Source organism: Seriola dumerili, unplaced genomic scaffold, assembly GCF_002260705.1.
Source record: "Seriola dumerili isolate Sdu_G_001 unplaced genomic scaffold, Sdu_1.0 BDQW01000089.1, whole genome shotgun sequence".
NCBI lineage: Eukaryota > Metazoa > Chordata > Actinopteri > Carangiformes > Carangidae > Seriola > Seriola dumerili.
Window position 1 is genome coordinate 113737 of NW_019174344.1, and position 17656 is coordinate 131392.

General features: G+C 41.0%; 3 protein-coding genes across 3 annotated transcripts; 2 read left to right on the forward strand and 1 right to left on the reverse strand.

The window, feature by feature from the left end:
- Positions 1-1107: 1107 nt before the first annotated feature.
- Positions 1108-6142, reverse strand: LOC111222093 (succinate dehydrogenase [ubiquinone] iron-sulfur subunit, mitochondrial). Its single transcript, XM_022745659.1, has 8 exons — positions 6035-6142; positions 4696-4829; positions 3903-3988; positions 3246-3382; positions 2676-2792; positions 2471-2572; positions 2241-2363; positions 1108-1689 (listed from the first exon to the last, which is right to left on the reverse strand). The coding sequence occupies exons 1-8, from the start codon at positions 6104-6106 to the stop codon at positions 1609-1611; spliced, it is 852 nt and encodes a 283-aa protein (XP_022601380.1). The 5' UTR covers positions 6107-6142; the 3' UTR covers positions 1108-1608.
- Positions 6143-6442: 300 nt separating this feature from the next.
- On the forward strand, positions 6443-9078 carry mrpl20 (mitochondrial ribosomal protein L20). The gene is made up of 4 exons (XM_022745660.1): positions 6443-6671; positions 6907-7017; positions 7583-7660; positions 7770-9078. Exons 1-4 carry the CDS (start codon positions 6585-6587, stop codon positions 7941-7943), a joined length of 450 nt encoding a protein of 149 aa, XP_022601381.1. The 5' UTR covers positions 6443-6584; the 3' UTR covers positions 7944-9078.
- A 567-nt stretch (positions 9079-9645) lies between these two features.
- On the forward strand, positions 9646-16146 carry atad3a (ATPase family, AAA domain containing 3A). The gene is made up of 16 exons (XM_022745710.1): positions 9646-9944; positions 10515-10591; positions 11359-11460; positions 11570-11629; positions 11723-11792; positions 11896-12061; positions 12316-12385; positions 12908-13063; positions 13158-13214; positions 13313-13438; positions 13535-13659; positions 13756-13807; positions 13926-13996; positions 14124-14291; positions 14711-14819; positions 14928-16146. Exons 1-16 carry the CDS (start codon positions 9752-9754, stop codon positions 15387-15389), a joined length of 2064 nt encoding a protein of 687 aa, XP_022601431.1. The 5' UTR covers positions 9646-9751; the 3' UTR covers positions 15390-16146.
- Positions 16147-17656: the final 1510 nt, after the last annotated feature.

Consider the following 17656-nt stretch of genomic DNA (forward strand, 5'->3'; position numbering starts at 1 on the left):
TATATATATATATATATATATACACATACATATACAAATGAACTAATTATTAGTAGTATTAGTATTAGTATTAGTGGGCTTGAAATCACTGCTATACATACTGTTGCTAGGTTACTAGGGTTAGGGTGTCACTATTGTATAAATAGCTATGAAGATGTGAAAACTATGTATCAGATCAATCAGTTTGGCTTGTGATCATGACAAAAAATCTTATTGAGGTCTCAGAATCTCAGTGTATATATTTAATACTGATAATAACCGATGGATTATTTTTTTCAGACTATTTGAATCCTATAAGATTCAAAACACCAAGTCCAAGAGACCACAGCTGAGAAATAAATCCCACCATACTGCAACACAACCTTCATCTTTAACAAACTTTTTAGCTGTGATTAGCCAAACTACTTCACGTGTATGTATGTGCAGTATCTCATGATTCATTCGAGATGTTCTATTTTTTATTTTTCAAATATCAAGTTTAGTTTCTTGAATTTACTTTTTGTCCTGTATTCTCACCAGCACAATTCTTCAATTAGCCAAGATAAGTGCATCCAGATTAAATTATGTTGATAATTTTCCATAATGGAAAACGCTGTGTACATATAATTACATAGTCCTACCTATAACATGTAACTGTTTATAGGAGAGGAGACAAACATGTTTCCCCTCACAATATAATGAGCCAAATATGCCACAAATAATGGTCTATAACCCAAATCAAATGTTGAATATGAGCTTCTCAATTTGTTGCAGTACTGCTGTATTAGATTGTGTTGCTGTATCCACTTCTAATTAGGCTCTGCGAGCTTTGCTGTTTCATTCAGTTCTTTGATCTTTCACTTTAGGTCACAGCACGTGTAGGGCACATAAGATGCCTGTCTACACTAAATGTCACACTTATAATACATGAACATTGTGACACAGACACATCAACACAAACATCTGCATTCGTGACAGACTTCAAGTAAACCCAGTAACAAAGCTGCTGATGGTTCATTTACAGCTGCACAATAATGGCACCTAGTGGACACTGACTACTAATGACTGAGGTTGGCTGGTAGAAGTGGCATTAATGACAGTAAGTAACACCCAATGAAAACAAAGGCAGGCATTTAAACTATTTATTTTCCATTAAAACAAAGACTGCTGTTGGTATGTTGGAAGATCTGAGGGAACATATACACTGTATGTCTGTGGACCAGCTGCTAGCCTGAAGAGCAACAAGCTAAAAAAATGTCTATGCACAATAAAATGCCTCGTTTTTACTTTAATAATACGCAGCATCACGTCTCCCTAGTGCACAAACATACACACAGTGGAGTTGGAGATAAATACCTCGGTTACGGTACATGTAAGACTCAGACACACACTCTCTCTCTCTCCTGCATTTATACTGTACATGTGCGTTTGTGTAACACCAATCCCTCCCACCACACACACACACACACACACACACACACTTATTTGCATCAGTTGACTCTGTGGTGTTTAGGGTGTAGTGGTGGGGGAGTTGACTGGTGTACTGGCCCTTCAGACCTCATTGAGCATTTTAATCAATATATAATTTAATCATGGAGGGAAAAGTTGTAAAACAAGACGACTGCGGTTTCAGACGGCAGCAGCCTTCTTCTCTTTGTATGTAGCCATCATCTTCTTGATCTCAGCTATCGCTTTTCCTGGGTTCAGCCCCTGAGAGAAAGAGGAGATGGATAAGGAGAGATCAGTAAGAATCATTTTGATATTTGATGAATGGAGAGGCAGGACGTTGCATCTGTAAAGTACAAACAGCATCTGTAGTCTGTATTTTAAGGATACAAGATAAAGGTACATCCCTGTTTCCTAAGTTCAACTTTAATCTTTTTGCATCAGGTAAAAACTAAATTTTGACAAGAGATACATTAAAAGAATTTCCATGTTCCCTATAACATTTAGTCCACTTCATTATTTCTATAAAGTAGTATTCTGATCATAACCTGGATTATTAAACAATGATTTTACCAACAGATATAAATAAATGCAGATACAAATCAACACATTAAAAAGATGTGTTGCTGCCAGTAAAGTGTCTATGCAACAAAGTCCACAAACGTGTGATAGTGAATTTCGCTAAAAACCAGTCACCCTGATTCATTCTTTCTGGCATATTTTTTTTTGCATCTCGCTTGAAGAAGAGAGTAGAGATGTTCCTGTAGCATCGCCTGAGGTGTGCATGTGCATGTAGATGAGTGCTGACAGGTTACCTTGGGGCAGGTCTTAGTGCAGTTCATGATAGTGTGGCAGCGATAGAGGGAGAAAGGATCCTGCAGCTTGGACAGACGCTCCTCTGTGAACTCGTCTCGTGAGTCAATCATCCAACGATACGCCTGAGAGACAACAGGATATATTCTTATTATTTATATGTATGGTCGTGTTTTGAGGTGATTAAGAATACAATGAGCCATCCTAAATGTTTATGTGCTCACACACACACCTGCATCAGCACAGCAGGTCCGAGGTATTTGTCTCCGTTCCACCAGTAACTTGGACAGCTCGTACTGCAGCAGGCACACAGGATACATTCATACAGGCCGTCCTACACAGGAGAAAAGCAAGAAAAGGGGATTCATTTTCATTTGACTCTGAGCACTACAAAGCCATTCTTTAACGCTTTACCAAAATAAAAAAAAGTGGTGTACCAGTTTCTGTCGGTCCTCTACAGACTGCAGGTACTGCTGTTTCCCCTCCATTGACTCATCCTTCTTCTTCAGGTAGGGCTCAATAGACTTGTACTGGGCGTAGAAGTTACTCATGTCCTGCAAACACAATTGTGCATTTAGGGATCCAGTCAGAAGAAAAAATATGTCTGACTAAAACTTAACTGAAAAAAAAAAAACTTTGTAAACTGCTTCTGAAATGTGATAATAGAATTTATCCATGTGACTGATTAACTTGACATGGTTCAAAAAAGGCCAGAAATATATCAACAACAAAGAAGTGAAAACTTGTGGGAAGTGTTTGAACATGTCATATTACCATAGAGTTTGTAAATGCAATTATTATTTTCAATCTTAGCTGCCATATAAACACAGAGTAATGATAGGTAAGATAAATTAATTAAAACTCTTTACATTTTATTACAAGGTTTAACATTATGACTTTGATCAATCATAACTGAGGTACATGACTGAAGTAACATCAGGTACAAGTCAGAGCTGTTCCAACCGTCCATGGTGTAGTGGACTCTTAACTCAGGACTTGTTACTCACAGGTACGAGGTCTTTGACCACATACATATGTGGCAGGGGGTAAATCTTAGTTGGCTTGCTAATGTTGGTGTCAATCTTGTTAAGACAAGCAAGTGTGTTTCCTCCATTAATGTTCATTGCACAGGATCCACAAATACCTACAATTAAAGAGATATAAAAAACATTGTGAATATCATTTCTGAGACAGGAAAATCTGAACAATGTTCTACTAAAATACTGTACTTTAGTATTTTATCACTGTATTGTAGTAATAGATATATTTTTGTTGGAAAACAAACTCAGAAGTGTAATTTAGACAGTAATTTTCTTGGGGGGAAAGAGGCAATTGTGCAGCATTATCTACCAGTGGTTGACTTGAACAAATAATAACTTAAAAAGAAAATGTATCTGCATCTACCAAAACTTTGGTATATTCCCTTAAACACAAAACAAAACAAAAGTAGTCTGCAACATCACAACAGAGTCATTTGGAAGTTTTTGTGGGGATAATCTAATAATCAAATTACTACAGGTTAATTACACATTGATAATTCTATCATCTGAAGTCAAATGTAACTAATGCATGTGTAAACCTTTGCATTAAATTCATGTCTGATGACACACTTTAAAAAGTTGAGAATTATTCTGGCAGCACTCTCCAGCCTCCATGTCACTGACCTTCTCTGCAGGAGCGACGGAAGGTCAGAGTAGAGTCCATCTCATTTTTTATCTTGATCAGGGCATCAAGAACCATTGGACCACAACTAGATGAAGAAGAACACAACCAGTCAGTGAGTCAATAAATAAATAAATATAAGTGTAAAAACGGACAACTCGGATGTGTTTTACTGCCATGGCATCCTCATAGGTGCTAGAGTTGAGTCTCCTCAAGCTGATTAGAGGAACAGATGAAGGAAGAGGACCGGAAATATACCAGGCTGTCAGAGCCACCTGTGTTAAATCCACCTGAAGCTTGTTCTCAGTTCATTAATCGTGCCCTCTGTTTACACGTGCTCGGGTGATGTTTTCAATGCCCTAAGCCCTAAGCCACCATCAGTGCAAGTGAACATGACTAGAACAAGAGAATCTGTTATTATCATTGGCATGACCTAATAGGACCTCTATTAAAATCGCTTGAGTCAGCACTATTCATCAGAAAAGATAAGCTGCAATTTAACTTAATCGTTAATGCTTAATCTGACAAAGTCCCCTTCACTACAGCTACACTGTAATAACAATAAACACTTGTATACAATTCCCACAGAAAATAGTTGTTCCTGACTGACTGGCTGACAGGAGCCCATAAAGCATCCACGGTATAAGTGCAATGACAGCCTCTGCGATGCTTATGTATTTAAGTGGATAATAACTGCCAACACAGTTTGAAAGTTGAAGCTGTCACTGACACACTGTAGCACATACTGGCCTTGCTTGTCCTCCTCACTTCAAAGAGAAAAGCTGTAACACCTACGTGTTGAGGTCGATTTCGTAGGTCTGCATGCGGGGTTTGTCTCCTGGAGTGTCTGGGTCCCATCTGTACACCTGGAACTTCTTTACTCTGGGCTGTGATGCTGGAGCTGCTGCTGTTTGGGCATACCGGACCGCCTGACAGCAGCGACAAGGGGAGAAGAATCATGATTATTTTGACCCTCTACTATTTTCATTATAGACAAGAAAAATGTCTTCACGCTAACATGATGCACAAAATGGAAATTTAAAGTACCCTATCTTTGCTTCTTTCATTCAATTATCTTGCTGACTATCACAGTTTATTATTTATCTGGTACTCCACTACTATGATAAGAGACATATCGGCAAGCTTTCAAATGTACTTTTGAAGCATCAGCTATTACCTGCTCTTTGGAGTAACTCTACTCTTACAACTTTTGGATATCAGTGGATCTTCTGATTTTGATAACTTAAACTGTAGCATTACTGTAAACTAGGGCTGCAACCAATGATTACTTTTAGTGGCAATTAATATATATAATTAATTATAAAATAAATTTTCTTAATTAATCAGTTGATCATATAGTCTATAAAATGTCAATAAACAGTGAACAAAGTCCCTTGTAATGTCTTCAAAAAAGATGGTGTTGACCAACCAACAGAAATATATTTCGTTTTTCATACTATATAATATAAAGAAAAGCAGAATAACAAGTTTTGACCAGCAAATGTTTACATTTCTACTTGAAAGATTACTGAAATAATTAACTGATTAACAAAATAGCAGACGATTATGGACTAATCTATTCTTCTTTGCAGCCCCTCTTGAAAACAGAAACCACTGCTACAACATCAATGGTCAAAATCTATGTCATTTTAAAAAGCACACAAAACCTCGAGATCAAATCAGCAACTTGATTTTTATTACACTACTGAAAATGACTCTACTATTACAGAGTGAAGTCATAATTTTTGTCTGGTTGTTTGTTTTGATTGAATTTCGCACATGACACTGTCAGACTGCGTTATAGTCTATACTTTGCTGAACACTGTTTACAAGTGTCATTAGCCGGGTTTTTGTCGTCTATATTTGATAATGAACACACCAACCAATGACCAAGAAATCAAAACATTTAAGAAGTTATTGCAGAGTCAATCGAACTGCAGTTGAAAGTGAGCGGTAGCTAGTTAGCAGCTAAAGCAGGACTACGTAACCAAGACGTCAGAGCATAGACGGAGCCCACCGTTGTCAAACCGGAATGGGTTACCCTGAACAAAGTCACAGAACTCCGTGACAATACCAGAGCGGGCCGTAACATACAATGTAAACTGTTTACTTATTCTAATGTATTCAAACATACCACCAGTCCTGCGGGGGAGCGAAATGCCCAAAAACCACAGCGGCTCAAGGACGCGAGACTAACAGCCGACATCTTGGAGTTTCTCTGACCTCCACCGCCTGTATCCCAGCATCCACCGTGGCTGCGTCACTGCTCTCATGGGAGCGCGTGTTTCATTCACAGACGTCTACCGGCTTCGCAACCACGCAACGCGTAAGAGAACCGTGATTTTTAAACTCAATTGTGCTTTTTTCTTTTCTGTCTTTGTTTAGTGGTTTTTCACCCATACATGTAGTCCTCTCTGTTAATGAACGGATTCGTATTTTTGACCCACACCACAGACCGCTTTGCTAAAAGTCCCCGTCAGCAAACCCGGCCGGAGCTTAGGAAACACTAACACCAGATAACTGGTGTTTTAAAGCGAACATACCCAGTGCTCCTCTGTCAGTCGAAGCGAGGCGTGTGGAATAAACTCAGTCTCCTTGCAGGTGGAACTGGGTTAAGGTCACTCAAATCAGTGTTTTCGTTCTGTTAGGAAGGAGACTGTGGTGAAGTGGACTGAAAAACAAGCATGGTATTCCTGACGCTGTCTAATTGGATCAGAAGCCGTGGACCCGACAGATACTGGAAAGTTCAAGAAGTTCTGAAACATGCTCGGGTAAGGCCCGGACTATTTCCTGGAGCAGAGTGAGCTAACCTGCTTCCACGCTGACTAAATATTGTAATCTGTGTTGTTGTCACCTCAGAAAACTAGAAATGCAGTGAGTCATTCTGCTGTATGTTGGTGTTCAGAGATGGCCAATCAGAAAGGTGCATCATCACCCTGATCTAATGTTAAGAACATCACGTCGTTAGTTTTGTTCAAGTCATCATCTTGTCGGTTCTTCCACCAGCACTTCAGAGGCAGGCGGAACCGCTGCTACAGTCTGGCTGTGCGGGCGGTCAGGAGGGCTTTCGTCTACGCCACCAAAGCCCGGAGGCTGAAGAAACGTAACATGAGGACGGTAAGACGCAGGGATTTGTTGTTTGCATTTTATGTGGAATATCAGAGAAATATCTTGTTGAAATAACTTGGTCTTTGGAAATCTTCAAACTCAAGTTTTGCACCGGTGTCCTTCCCTCCTCTAGCCAAACTAATATTAATCAGTATTAATTCTGCTTTCCGAGGAATGGAACATTCACATTTCAAAACATAACACAACACAATTAGATGGTAGTTTACCTCTAGGCCTTGAACGTTAGGACACTCATTAAATGGACAACCCTGCAGTTCAGTGGTTTCCAACACAGGACTCGGGATCCTCAATGGGACCCAAAGGTAAATCTGAGGGGTCACAAGATGATTAGAGGCCAAAGAAAAACCAGCTGTCTTTCCAATAACTATTTGGTTTGTTTCTACTTAACGACTTCAGCTTGCAGAAGGGTGTATTAATTATGAACAGTATGGGGAGTTTGATTAGTTCTTGCAAAAAAAACAAAACAACATTTTATATACAATATAATTGTTGATCTGCGCTTGAACAAGTGAATCAATATGATGTATCACTTCCTGTGTTCTGATTTCTTCAGCTCTGGATCACACGCATTGCAGCTGCATCACGAGAGCATGGCATGAAGTATCCTGCCCTTATGCACAACCTTACAAAGGTTGGTTGTGTCACATATTACAGCATTGCACCAGTTCTTGCTAGGCTCTCTTAGCTTTGAGGTTTCACTCTATTTGTATGTAAAACATTTCCTCTTTTCCTCCGTACAGAGCAGTGTTCAGTTGAACCGACGTGTTATCAGTGATCTGGCCATCACAGAACCTCGGTCGTTCCTCTCACTTGCTACACTGGCACAGGCTCGGAAACAAGAAGGCTTCCGGGCAGCGCTGGGTGACGGCAAAGAGCCTCCTGGTGTCTTCTCCCGTGTTGTTTTACTACAATAAAGGACTTGCGACAGTTATGGATTTTCAGTTGATGTGTGGTTTAAAGAGCAGCGCCCTTGGATTGTTGAGATGATCGTGAAAGAGTTGACCAGACGCACACTCACCACTTTGCTCTACAGTCGTATTTTTCATATAATCATATATGGCTAATTTAGTTTTTTTTTTCTCTTGATCAGTGTGCTTGGGTTGCCCCATGCTTAATGACTCGCATAAATCACCCACATTGAGACCAGGGTCTGACCACTAAATGTAACGTGGGTTGCTTGGTGTTCGTGGTGAGGAGTTCACTGGCTGACCAGAGGGTCAACATTTTTGTGATGCACTGCCTGATCTGTGTCTCTTGCCTGCATGTCCCACACTGGTCAGCTCTATGCTGGTCTTACGTGTAGAGAAAGTTTTTTCCTTGTCACTAATCCCTTGTCCTTCAAAATGAAAAAGTTGCCAAGAGAGCGACGTCCCTGAAGTAGAAAGGGGTGTAATATTTCTCTCAAGGACACTTTAGCAGGACAGATGATTACTGTTGAAGTGCCTTGGTCCCTGGCCTTGGAGGAAAGTTTCCTTACTCATTACGTTCCCCTGCACCCATGCTGTGATTTTGCTGTTCAAACTCAGTTTTCACTCAAATTTATGTGACTTTTCCAACTCTATTAAAGCCCTTATTATTTATTGTGGCCTGTGTGACAGTGCTGACACTCTGTAACACTGTCGTCACTTCTGCACTCTTAAATCATCACCGGAGCATCATCATAATCCAAGCTCGCAGCTGACGTTAAATAACATAGTAACAGACAGACCTGCTCCTGCTACATTCACTGACTTCAGTCCAACATATCTATCATGTGTGCCAGAGGTTTCCTGCTGCAGCGTTACCTATAAAACTGCTCCTCCACATCTCTCCTAATTACCTCCACCATGATAGAGGATGTGATTATCAATTTCCATAACTCTCCCTGTGTATATCTGACAACCTTTGCTAAGTTATGACTTGATGCTGTTTGATTGTGAGTTGGGGTTGGGAAGAAAAGGATGACCTCAAATTTTTTTCATGTGATTACTTTATTTTATATGTATTTTACCCTTTGTTGTGGTAAGATTGCCCTCATAATGTTTAGTTCATTAAACATTTTGATATATATTCTGTTGTCCTGTCTTGATTCACCTCATTGATAGTTATTTTAAGGGTGTGGTTTTGAGGGGTATTTCATTCTCCACTAGTCATTCGTATTTCCCTGCAAATGGTCTTCTCTTACAACCATGATAGTGCATAATATAAAACACAAGGACAACATTATTTAAATTCAATTAACCAGTGGTATTTGAGAAGCAGGAACAACCAGGTTTGAAGTCTACACAGTCCTCTAGTCCAGTGTATATTTATGATGATCCTGCACAGATGAAACCCGGTGATCGCTCCTTGCTAGAAAGTGATGTGTTAAGAATACATCACATCAAAGTCAATGCCCTCTGACTTACAAAACCAGAATCGGCCTGATGCAACCACAGAAAAAAACCATCTCAGTTCACATACATTGTAGACATTTTGACCTTCTGCGGCTACCGTATTAACTCTGGGCGGGACTACGTGAATGACCTCTAGTGAACGCCGCTGTTCGAACAGCCAATGAGAAGAAGACGTACTTGTCAGCAGCCAATCGTCGTTGCTGTTATTCAGAGAAACCTGCACTTTCTGATGCACTTGCGCAGAAGATTGCGGCGTGACACGCGTGTGCAGTGACAGATCTGTTGCGGCAGCCTCCTCTCGCTTCACACGGAACCGGCCAAACTGTGCTTTATTTAATCTCAGTAAAATGTCGTGGCTGTTCGGCCTTAACAAGGGGCAGCCTGAAGCGCCTTCCGGCCTCCCGGTTCAGCCTCCACCACCACCGCCGCCGGCCGGAGGCTCCAGCGGCGGCGGAGATAAACCCAAGGACAAATGGAGCAACTTTGATCCCACTGGGCTGGAGCGGGCTGCTCAGGCGGCCAAGGAGCTCGACAAGTCCCGTAAGTGTTGAGCTCAGTGGGGCCACCGCGGTGGAGGTTTATCCAGTTTCTAACAACATTACTGCAGCCCGAAAGTCTTGATGCACCGGCACCCAGCCCCTCTCTGGTTCATGGTCGCTTCAGTGATGCAACGAGGCCCACCCTCATGATCTAAGACAGCAGCTGAACATATATATTTGATTTAATCTTTGTTAATTTTCCGGTAGCTTATTAAAACAACCCTCTGCTGCCATCAATTTCATTCAAACTAGCGGATTGGGTTCAAAGGTCATCACCTATCACTCTGGCTTGCAACACCCAAATTCCACCTGTGCCACATGCATGCACAGCTTTCACCAATTGCTGCTTTCGTGTTGTGTGTTTATCATTGCATTTTAAAAGGGGGAATGAAAACCAGAAAGGCACATTAAAAAGATGAAGAGGATCCCAGCATTCAGAGTCAGATCAGTCATGGCTGCACACTGCAGATCACTGAGCCGGAGCCACCAAGATGAATCAAAATCTCCCGTTTTTGTGTAAGATAGGTCTTTGAACTTTGTGTTGTTGTCTTTCCTTGTCACCTCTTTCCAGGACATGCCAAAGAAGCTCTGGATTTGGCTCGCATGCAGGAGCAGAGCACTCAGATGGAGCACCAGAGCAAAATAAAGGTAAAGCAGACACTTTACACCTCCACTGAACTCAGAGTTAAATCATACTTCACTCTTGATCTTCTGCAGGACGGTGGTAGATTTCCAGAGGATTAGAGTTAGTTTGCTAGTGTCATTTCATCAGCTGGATAGTAAGATTGGAATAATCCTTTTTTTTTTTTTTCTTACCCTGTGTTTTGGAGCAACACTGAGTGTGGATACTGCCCATATCTATATTTTAGTAAAGTAGTGAGTTTGTCAGTAGTGATTTTTGTGTGTGCTGTTATGTTGTGAAAGTTGAACACTGAGAAAACAGAACAGAGAAATAATCTACAGTAAATATTGCACATTATTTACAGGGTCAAAAGTTTATTTAGAGCTTTAACTTTACATCTAGATGGAAGTTGAACAGATTTTAACCACAAGAGTTAAAGATTGCTGTTATGGCTTTTGAATTAAGTTCAAAGTATATATATATATATATATATACATATACATATATTTATAATTAATGTAACTTAAAAATACAGACTAATGGCACGTATAAATAAAGTTTTCATTTGCATTTCCACTTAAGCTCTATCTAGGATGTGTCCACGTTTCAGACTGAAGTATAGTGTAATAAAACATAAGTTTGATCTAGCCCCATGTGTGTACCTCTGTATCTTGTTGAGGACTTTCATGGCATGACCCAGTCAACCAAGGGCTTACAATGAATGTTAAGTGTGCTCTAGTGTGTTGCTTCGGTTTAATAGAGTTTTGGCATCCTTTGCTTGCCTCTGCAACAGGAGTACGAAGCAGCAGTTGAGCAGCTAAAAGGCGACCAGATCCGAGTCCAAGCTGAGGAGAGGAGGAAAACTCTGAATGAGGAGACCAAGCAGCATCAAGCGGTAAGAACACAAAAGATGTTTCTTTTTCTTTTATTATTTTGAAGTAAAGAATAATTAGAAGTATATCATGGCAGTGAACTAGACTAGTTACAGTTCATTATTTCTGCAGAGAGCTCAGTACCAAGATAAGCTGGCTCGGCAGCGGTATGAGGACCAACTAAGGCAACAGGTGAGTTTATCTCCTCCATATTTAGTTTAAAATGCTTTAAAAGGAGCTGCAGTACCAAACTGACGATCGTTTCTCTTTCTTTTGTTCCAACAGCAAGCCCTGAATGAGGAGAACCTCCGCAAACAGGAGGAGTCTGTACAAAAACAGGAGGCCATGAGGAAAGGTGCGGAGGTCCCCACTGTTATACACTGATGACAGGATCATGTGGAAGCTTTTGTAGCTGACGAGCGGTGGTTTATGTGCTTGTTGTGTCATGGTTTTTATAGCCACGATAGAGCATGAGATGGAGCTGAGGCACAAAAACGAGCTACTGCGCATAGAGGCCGAATCTAAAGCTCGAGGCCGTGTGGAGAGAGAGAACGCCGATATAATCCGCGAGCAAATCCGACTGAAGGCTGCAGAACACAGACAGACTGTCCTGGAGTCCATAAAGTAAGACACACTGTCTCATCTGTGATTTCACACCACAGTGTTTATGATGGGAATGACTAGATGTAGTGTATGGATGGTTGTCGGTGTCCTGAATCGTATATCTAGTCATAACTGAAGATGTTGAAGGAGTATTTCAAACGCATGCAGTCACCATCACACCAGTATATGGCACAGAAATGGTCAGTTACTCGACAGTTGCGTACTGTCACAACACCGTAAAGTCCAACTGACGGTTAATGTGTATTTGCTTTTAGGACTGCAGGTGCTGTGTTTGGAGAAGGATTCAGGGCCTTTGTGTCAGACTGGGACAAAGTCACAGCCACGGTGAGACGTCTGTTTCCATCCACAGTTGGTTTAGTGAGAGATTATATTAAAAAAATACATAGTAAGGACTGGATTTCACTGATAGAAAGACAGACTGGGCAGCCAGATTAGTTCTCTGAAATACAGTCAGGGTTAGTTAGGTGTATAAGTACCAGCAAATAAATACACTACAGATATACAGAGATGTCTATCACTGACTGAAGAGTCCGTTCAACACACACAGTGTGTGTAAAATGACTGGACCATCATTCATTCTCACACATTAAGCCCATGAGAAAAATTTAGTTTAAAGCAGAAAAGTAGTGATTCCATCATACAATTACAATCCTTCTATGGTGTATTTGTATTTACTGGTATTATGCCATTGAGGACATCCAATAGACAAGTAACCAGAAATTTCCATTAAAATGTTTGGACCATTAGTATGGGCAAACAAAAAAACTGGTTTGATTGGACAAGTTTTCCTGATCTTTGCTGTGACCAATATTTGAATAAGGTCGTACTGTTTTATCATGTCACCAGGTGGCAGGACTGACCCTTTTAGCTGTGGGAGTCTATTCAGCCCGAAACGCAACAGCGGTGGCCGGACGTTACATCGAGGCGAGGCTCGGGAAGCCGTCGCTGGTGCGAGAGACGTCCCGATTCACTGTGGGAGAGGCAATCAAGCATCCAGTCAAGGTAGCTGATTAGATATTGATCCTTTTTTATATTTTGTAACTGCAGATTATAATATGTTAATTATAATTTTTCCTGTCCCGCCTCAACTATTTAGACAGCTAAACGACTGAAGAGCAAACCTCAGGATGCACTTGAGGGAGTCGTGCTCAACGTAAGTGGACCTCAAAGTCTTCACAGAAGGTGAAACGAATTTGCATTTATTAAAGTTTTGTAACCGGTTGAAATAAATACTTTTTTGTTTTTTCTTAGCCTTCCCTTGAAGAACGTGTGCGTGACATCGCCATAGCAACAAGAAACACAAGACAGAATAACGGCCTCTACAGGAACATCCTAATGTACGGCCCACCAGGCACGGGCAAAACACTGTTTGCCAAGGTACACCTGAGGACTGAGTGATGTTCAATGTTACATACGGTAGATGGACAGTGATGCTTTATCTAATTGTGACACTTCTCTCTTTGTGCTGAGTAGAAGCTGGCAATGCATTCTGGCATGGACTATGCAATTATGACCGGTGGTGATGTAGCACCCATGGGTCGTGATGGTGTGACCGCCATGCATAAAGTTTTTGACTGGGCCGGCACAAGTCGACGAGGGTATGTTACTATATTAAGTGAAGAAATTGATGATGTACAAACAAATAATCTGAAGATAAGACAGTGAAGATCTAATGTGTTTTTATTCTGTTACAGGCTGCTGCTCTTTGTTGATGAAGCTGATGCCTTCCTTCGCAAGAGATCCACTGTAAGTGTCCATGTATTTCCGGACACAGAAGCCTTGGAAGTTTATTGCTTTTATAATTATATATCCCTTCATTTATCTTGAACTACATAATGTGTATTCTTCATTTTTACATTTGTAGGAGAAGATCAGTGAAGACCTCAGAGCCACTTTGAATGCGTTCTTGTATCGCACTGGAGAACAGAGCAACAAGTAAACATTTATTTACATTCGGTGCCACACTGGGGCTTTGACCCTAAACCTTAACTGTTTCATACTCTTTCCATCACATCTCTAAGCTATTTAATTTCTGTTTTTTTTTTTTTTTTTTTTCCTGCAGATTCATGCTGGTGTTGGCCAGTAACCAACCAGAGCAGTTTGACTGGGCCATAAACGACCGTATAGATGAAATAGTGAATTTTGCTCTGCCGGGTCCTGAGGAGAGGGAGAGGCTGGTGCGGTTGTACTTTGACAGATATGTGCTGGAGCCCGCCACTGGAGGGAGGCAGTGAGTAAAATCCCAACACTATAACACAGCTTTGCGATGCATACTGAAAGAAGTTATTGGGTTCAGTCGACCATGTGTACACACTCACACGTGTAGATGCAAAGTAATTTTAAGGTGTTGTTTTATATTCCTTCACTTAAATGCCAGAATGAGGGTTAGTTTAGATTCAGGGCCTTTTTGAGCTGAAGGCCAAGAAATAGCCTGCTGAGCATGTGAAGGTTGGCCAGCCATGCTGAGGCATTAATTACAGATGTGAGCTCAGATGTGTGATGGAGGCTGATGGGTGGGTGGGGTGACACACACCGGCCAGGAGTCATTCAAGTCAGCTGCAAAAACACAACAAGATCTGAAAGAAATTGCATCCAGGCTAGCAAAGTGGGAACTCATCGCACTATCATCTTTGTGTTTCTGTTCTGCAGGAGGATGAAGCTGGCACAGTTTGACTACGGTAAAAAGTGCTCTGAGATAGCAAAGAGGACAGAGGGCATGTCGGGAAGAGAGATCTCCAAGCTGGGTGTGGCCTGGCAGGTATGTTCCCTGAAGTCATTGTGAAGCTGTTACTATATAAGATTTTCATTTCATTTAGTAAACAAAAAAAAAGATGTAAAACACGTGTTGTGCTTCATGTTCTCATAGGCAGCAGCATATTCCTCTGAAGATGGTGTCCTGACAGAGGCTATGATTGACGCTCGGGTTGACGACGCTGTCAAGCAACACCTTCAGAAGATGGACTGGCTGCGTGGAGATGAGGAGGCTCAGACCCTTACCCCTCCTGCAGCTGGGGTGGCAGGCAGTGGAGGCAAAATGGGCTTCAATCTGCCTCTCAGTGAAGCACCCGAGGCTCAGGAGGTGATCGCTCCAGTCCTTGAGGTAAATGCAAAGCAAGAAGGTGACAATATACCACCTCCTTCTGATATCGACCAATCGGCAGAGGGCAAAAATGCCGTTGGGCAGGACTGTGAAGATGCTGTCAAAGCAGAAGCTACAACAGCAGCGGAGAGTTTAGCCCCGCCTGCTACCTCCACTGACAGTGAGAGCAAGGTGGAAAAGGAAGACAAGACTGGATCCTCTCCTCCAAAGGATGGAACTCCAGTTTGAATCCAAGATTTTTTTCCAGCAGGGTGCCGGATTTGAAAGATTAGTGTCCTGCCCCTTTAACTATTCTGTCAGTTAATGTCCATAAACCTGTTGGACTGTCTTTTATGACAGAAGATGAGTTCACATGGTTGGGGGAGATAATCCATTAACAAAACAATGCCGGAGACTTTCATTCTAATATATAATGTATACATTGTAAAAGTGTACTTTACATGGGAATCAGATTCTGTGTCTGTAATAACAGTATATAAATGTTGTGCACAGTGGAGCGTCTCTGTTGAAATGATTAAATGGGTCTGTGTTTTTATAAACACTAAAGGTTCTGATGGTTCTTGGAAACTGGTTGGGGTACAGTTGTTACATGGAAATACACAATCAACAATGTAGCTTGTGGTACAAATTGAAGTTAAAATTTCTCTCAGAAAGCTACATTGTCAAATCAACAGTCAGTGGTTTGGTATCTGTTGGTCTAGCCCTACCAGGCCCTTTTTAAAATGCTGATGTAGTATTTAGAGATTGCAGTCTTATCAATGATGTTGTCAAGCAGTATATGTTGTTTTGCAAGGCAGACATGTTTTGTGTTGCTTTACCCTAACAGCAGAGGTGCATGCAGGAATTTCAATATTTCACACTAATAGCTAATGGATTGAGGGAGCTGCGTCTGCGTCTGCAAAGTCAAGGGCATGGAACTGCCCTTGGTTTGGAATAGGCTTCATGATAAAACTCCCTGTCAGACATTAAAGGATGCCTCCGTGTACTAAGATGTACGTATGTGTTAACATAAGTATGATATATAAGTGAAAGTTTTTTTCATGAATTAAAAAGTGTGCTCACAACACTGCAACAAGGTCACCTCGTTCAGAAATAATTTTAAGGCTCTCTTAGTAGACTGACCCCAATTTTTTGATCTTTTAATTCCTTATACAGTAAGTGGGTGGGCAGTCATAGGTCATCACACAGGAACCCTGTAACTGTTCCTATATGATAGATTAATAAGTGGTGACTTTGCCTGGTGGTTTTAGATACTGACCATAAAATTGTAACCTCCCTGGCTGGAGACCTTTGTTGCATGTCTCACTTCACTTCTCATGTCTCCCTTAATTTTCTATCAGGTCTCTACTATAAACTATTTAATAAAGGCACATGCTTCCATGAATACTTTAAAAACTAAATCATTACTGCAAGGCATTTGCTTATTCAACAGAAAACAGCACACAGCAACTGTTGAATTTAATACACATTTTATGTTTTAAGTGTCATTAACATCATGGTGCACTATATTCCCCCTGGAGTCCTTTGTGTTTTGGAAGTACCTGCCTGGAAATTAAAGGAAGTGAAAAATCAGAAAGGTAAAGAGGGGATTGCATTTTTAAAAGAAAACATATAATTTTGATGGCATGAGAAGGAAATACATGGATGTAGTTAAGACTCCTCATGTACAGCCAAGTCTGCGTTTTAGGGTTTCCTGTATATTTACAGTGTGTTTGCTGCTGGATGAAGTGTAAGGGGAGTGGTCCATTTAATTACTCAGAGCAATTAACACAAGAAGAGGTGAGAGGGAGCAAATAGAGGGCATTTAAGAAGGTAATTTGTTTGCACCCTGTCCACCAATTTCCTCCCCAGTGTTTCTTTGAGGACAGAATAGTTTGTAATACCTGAGACAATTCAACATGTTTCCCAAAGTGGTTCTAATTTTGGTGCATTTCCTACAAATGTATTTACTTCTGTTTTATTTAAGTTGTGGGAGGTATGGTTGTGTATGAATTTGCTGTGACATCAGGATGAAAATTGTCACTTTAAAGAAAGCACTGCTTAAATATATTTAAATATTCCTCAGGAACCCCGAAGCTTTTCCTCTATGTTAGTTCAGTTTCAGCTGGCTTATTACTCACCGTTCATTCGGTTTGCCCTCCAGTATATGAGCCCCGAGTGCCAAACACCATCCAGCCACAACAAGAACCAGCCGATGCAGAGGCCCAACAGCAGTCCACTTATCACGTCCATCTCCTGCCGGGTCATGATGTCACTTACGAAGTCATTTTCTCTGGAATCCACCATCTCCTCTGCCCCATTATATGGAATGACATGATAGGCTTGATGCCTGCAGCAGACAGAGCAGTAGCCATTGGGAGATTTGTACACAGAAAAATTAACCCATGATGCTGAAAAATGATAAGGACATGAATATTTCTATGGTTGTTTGGTGTAAACTAAAATTTCCAAAATGTGAACTTTTCATAAATTAAGAGACATATCCTTGCTTGAGG